Source organism: Myotis davidii, unplaced genomic scaffold (genome assembly GCF_000327345.1).
Source record: "Myotis davidii unplaced genomic scaffold, ASM32734v1 scaffold464, whole genome shotgun sequence".
NCBI classification, from domain to species: domain Eukaryota; kingdom Metazoa; phylum Chordata; class Mammalia; order Chiroptera; family Vespertilionidae; genus Myotis; species Myotis davidii.
The window spans coordinates 279,685-284,659 of NW_006295287.1; the positions used below are offsets into that span (position 1 = coordinate 279,685).

General features: G+C 48.9%; 1 protein-coding gene across 1 annotated transcript in view; it reads left to right on the forward strand.

The window, feature by feature from the left end:
* Window positions 1-4,680, forward strand: part of ZNF114 (zinc finger protein 114) — a 9,287-nt gene extending 4,607 nt beyond the window's left edge. The window contains exons 2-3 of the mRNA XM_006769958.2: window positions 2,077-2,203; window positions 3,214-4,680. Coding sequence (XP_006770021.2) covers window positions 2,077-2,203; window positions 3,214-4,268 — 1,182 coding nt within the window. The 3' untranslated portion in view covers window positions 4,269-4,680. The remainder of the gene's footprint in view (window positions 1-2,076; window positions 2,204-3,213) is intronic.
* The last annotated feature ends 295 nt before the right edge of the window (window positions 4,681-4,975 follow it).

Consider the following 4,975-nt stretch of genomic DNA (forward strand, 5'->3'; position numbering starts at 1 on the left):
TACTTCTTCACTGTCATGTTGCTACGGTTATGATCCGTCATGCAAATTTCTGATCTGCAGGGTGTATTTTCATTGTGACAAATTGAACATAATGAAAGCATAGTGATTCATCACGTAATCGATATCCAATTATATCTGTGATTTCCGACCCCAAAGGGGTCGCGACCCACAGGTTGAGAACCGCTGAGCTAGGGCAATAACAATATATTTTTTAAAAATAACAATTTTTCTGTTCAATGCCTGTTTCCAAACTGGTGACCTTCTGGTTCAGGCGCTGCTGATAACGCGAAGCAATGGAATCACGAACATCAAGAATCATTTCGTTTGGCACCCGTGCGCCCTCAATTCATCAACCGCTGCCAACTTTGTGCCCTCAACTTTTTCTCCGATGTAACCCCATAAAAAATTCTAGTGGATCAATGCTCCTTGTTTAAAACTTAGTCTGGCTTCACCCAGTATTTCAAATCAGTTGAACCTGAGAAGGCGTGAAAATCAAGCGAGGTATCAGCTGCTAAAGTGTGTACCCACACTCTGAATAATTACAGGGGCAGTGTGTGTACTGCACCTGCGTTTTCCGACTTCCAGTTGCATTTTAGGATGCATTTCCTTGGCTCAGAGGTTAGTCTGGCTGAAAGGAAAGAAACCTCCATTGCACTACCAGCCGCTAAGGTGTGCGTACAGGTTTTGGGACACGCTGTAGGTCTGTCCAGATTTCCTCTTCCCAGGAGCCCACCCTGCTCCTGTGTGGTGAAAGGCCCGGCCAGGGTGGCTTTCAGGTTCAAAGGCTTGGAGAAAGAGCTGACGCGCCAATCGACACACAAGACAAGAAATATTAACTTGGAATTATGGGGGGAAAACAGGGAAAGCTGCACTGTAGTCGTCAAGTTCCTCTGAGTCTCCGTTCCCAGCTGCTTTTATTTTATTTTTTTTAATATATTTTATTGATTTTTTACAGAGAAGAAGGGAGAGGGATAGAGAGTTAGAAACATTGATGAGAGAGATCGACCAGCTGCCTCCTGCACACTCCCTACTGGGGATGTGCCCGCAACCAAGGTACATGCCCTTGACCAGAATCAACCTAGGACCCTTGAGTCCGCAGGCCGACGCTCTATCCACTGAGCCAAACCGGTTCGGCCCAGCTGCGTTTATTTACTGGAACACACAATTGCCTCTTAGGAATGCAAACAGACAGATCAAGGGTAATGTTTAGTAAACAGTAAGATTGTCAGGTTTGGGGGGAGTTTGCCTTAGGCCAGTGGTCGGCAAACTCATGAGCCAACAGACCCACATATCAACAGGACAACGATTGAAATTCCTTTTGAGAGCCAAATTTTTTAAACTTCAACTATATAGGTTCGACCCCTTCCAAATCTCCCATCCACACTCGTCTTGTCTTGTATACTTGTTTTGTTTATCTCCTTTTGTTCGCCCTCTCTATGTCCAAACAATCTCAACATACCTTTCTCAATCCTTGACACTACATCTTTCACTCCACAATGTTCCCTAAAATTAACTTCATAAACTTTACTTAAAGTTTTAAGTCTTAAACTATAGGTATGTTAATAAATCTCCATATCATACTTAATAACGATATTATTTATTGATAAAATTAAATTCCTTACAATTTACCTTACAATATCCATCAAATTAAATCATGACAATGACTGACAAACACTAATGTGAACAATGGCCTTGCATCTCCTTGGAAAGTTTGGGTAAGTCAGGTTTGTATGTTGTTGCCCGCACGTGGTATTTTGTGGAAGAGCCACGCTCAAGGGGCCGCAGTTTGCCGGCCACTGCTTTAGACCATTGAGTCAGCAGTAGGTAATAAAATGCAAATATTCACCCTGTGAATATCAAAGCCCAAACTCAGTCTTCTGGGGGACCTCTCGCAGTTATATTCTTACTGCTGATCTAGGTTTCCAGCACTGGGTGACCTCATTTTATTGCCTTCGCATCTGCAAAGGGCCTATTTGCAAATCAGTTCCCATTCAAGGGCCTGGGGGTTAGGATAGCAGCGTATTTTTGGGAGGGGACACAGTTCACCCCAGTGAGCCTAAGGGTGTTTACTTGTAGGACACAGTGACCTTCGAGGATGTGGCACTGAACTTCACCAAGGAGGAGTGGGCCCTGCTGGCCCCGGAGCAGAGGGCCCTCTACCAAGATGTGATGCTGGAGAACATCCGGAACCTGGCCTCCGTCGGTAAGGGCCCCGTACCGCGCCCCGAGGGGAGCCAGGCCCTCCTGTGGTCAGGAGGCAGCTGACACGGGACCCGGCTTGTTACGGTCCAGAGACACGGCTGCTGCTGGTAGACTAGGGCCTCCCCCGTGGAACTGGACATCTTGTCCGCAGTGATCAGGGTGGTGACCTGCGGCCGGAGACCTGCTCTGCGTCCGCAGTCCTTGTCTTCTCGTGGGAATGAGTTCAAACGAGAGATTAATGGCGGCAGCAAAAATCCGGTGAGAATGGATTTGCAGAAAAGGAATGCACTCAGGGATCGTCTGAGTGGGGAAACCGAGCCAGCCGAAAGCAAACCTAGGAGCCCGCTGACCGGGAATCGAACCTGAAACCCCTCTGTTCGCAGGCAATGCTCTAACCACTGAGAAACACCAGCCGGGCTGAAATCAAATTTTTTTTTTAAAGCATATTAGCCTGGCCAATGTGGCTCAGTGGTTGAGAGTTGTCAGCCCATGAACTAGGAGGTCGTGGCTCAATTCCCAGTCAGGGCACATGCCTGGGTTTTTTGTTTGTTTTTTTAAATATATTTTATTGATTTTTTACACAGAGGAAGGGAGAGGGATAGAGAGTTAGAATCATCGATGAGAGAGAAACATCGATCAGCTGCCTCTTGCACACCCCCTCCTGGGGATGTGCCCGAAACCCAGGTACATGCCCTTCACCAGAATCGAACCTGGGACCCTTCAGTGCGCAGGCCGACGCTCTATCCACTGAGCCAAATCGGTCAGGGCCACATGTCTGGGTTTTGAGCTGAATGCCCAGTCGTGGGCGTGCAGGAGGCAGCCGATCGCTGTTTCTCTCACAGATGTTTCTGTCTCTCTATCCCCCTCTCTTCTTCTCTCCCAAATCAATAAAAATAACTTTAAAGCACATTTAAAAAGGAAAGAAGCCCACACGGCCATTTACCCGTTTTATCCTCTCCAGCCCGTCTTCACGCTCAACCAAGAACTTAACTCTTGGGCGCTGTATTTCAGGTGAGGTGTTTGGACAGAAAACCGAAGACGCGGCCTCTGGGCAGGACATTCTTGCCGAAAACACAGTCCGTGAAGCCGACAGAGTGTGCCTCAGGAGCAACAACCCCACTCCAGGAGGAGACGTGGGAGGCCTCAGACCAGAGGAGCCACACCGGAGGAGGGGGCCGAGAGGGAGGAGCGTGGCGGCTGCCCGAGAGAAAGACGGCTGTCTGGTTCCAGCCTGTGAAACGAGGGAGGAGCGCGTGCCTCTGCAGGGAGATCCCGCCAGAAAACACACACCCCAAAATATTCTGCATCCAGATGTTGTCTTAAGGGGTAACCCCAAAACCTCTGAAAACAGCGAGGACCACAGAGGACCGCGGCAGTGCATTCGGTCAGCTCCAAGTGTGAGAACGCCTACAGAGTGGCGATCGGTCATGCGGGTCAAGAATCGGAATCGTGTGCTTCGTGCACCTGATAAAACATTTCGGGGGGTAAACAATTCGGTCTACGAATTGGGGAAACTCTTCCCAGAAGACTGTGTCCTTAGGGCACGCGAGACTCGCCTTCCAGAGAAAGTTTACGGGTCCAGTGAGCGTGAGAACGTTCCCCGAAGGAACCCCATGCCTGCTGTGCCGGTGCAATCTTACCCAGCGCAGACGACGAACAAGAATAATCCGAGTGGGAAAAGCTTCCCGCAGGTTCCACATGCTGAGTCACACAGGGGCACGTGGAACGGAGAGAAAAGCTATAGGTGTCAAGATTGTGGGAAAGCCTACGCTTATCATTCGTACTTTCTGAAACACAGGAGCGTTCACACTGGAGAGAAGCCCCACGCCTGTCAGGAATGTGGGAAAGCCTTCCGATACTCGCTGCACCTCAAGAAACACTTCTTCAGACACCTTGCGGAGAAGCCCCATAAATGCAAGGAGTGTGGGAGGGCCTTCCACAAGTCTTGTACGCTCGCCACGCACACGAGGATCCACACTGGGGAGAGGCCCTATAAGTGTGCCGAGTGTGGGCAAGGCTACACGAATAATTCATCGCTGAAGAGCCACCTGAAGAAGCACAGCTAAGAGAGGCCCTCCGAAGGAAAGAGAGGTGGAGAAAGCTCCGCTCTTCTCAAAATTCTGAATGAGTGGAGAGGACGTGTTGGAAGGGAGCTCCATAAGCCAACGGACAGGGGAACATCTTCCGTCAGCTCTCGCATCGTCCAGAAATGGGGAATTGCACGCTGGAAAGAAAGCCGGTGAAGATGAGATTGGTGGAAAGCTTTTAACCTTCATCTTTTTTTTTTTTTTGATTGTTGACACTATTACAGATGTCTCCCATTTTTTTTCCCCTTTGCTTCCCTCTACCCAGTCCCGGTCCCTCTCCCCCTCCCGCAGCCTTCACCTCATTGTTGTCTGTATCCACGGGCTATGCCCATATGCGTAGATGTTCTTTGGCTAATCTCTTCCAGTGCCCCCACCCTCCATCCCCTCTTGAGATCTGTCCGTCTGTTCCATGTATCCATGCCTCTGGCCCTATTTTGCTTGCTAGTTTATTTTGTTCATTAGCTTCCACATATAAGTGAGATACAGAATGTAAACTTCTTTGACTGGCTTATTTCGCTTAACATAATAATCTCCACGTTCGTACAAACTGTGTAAAAGTTCCTTCTTTTTTAATAATGATGGGGCTTCTTCGGCCAGTCCCTCGCTGCTAGGGGGACTGGGAGCTAACAAGCGTGATGTCATTGTGTCCTAGCCCTTATCATAGCCTAAGGAAGGGTGCCACACAT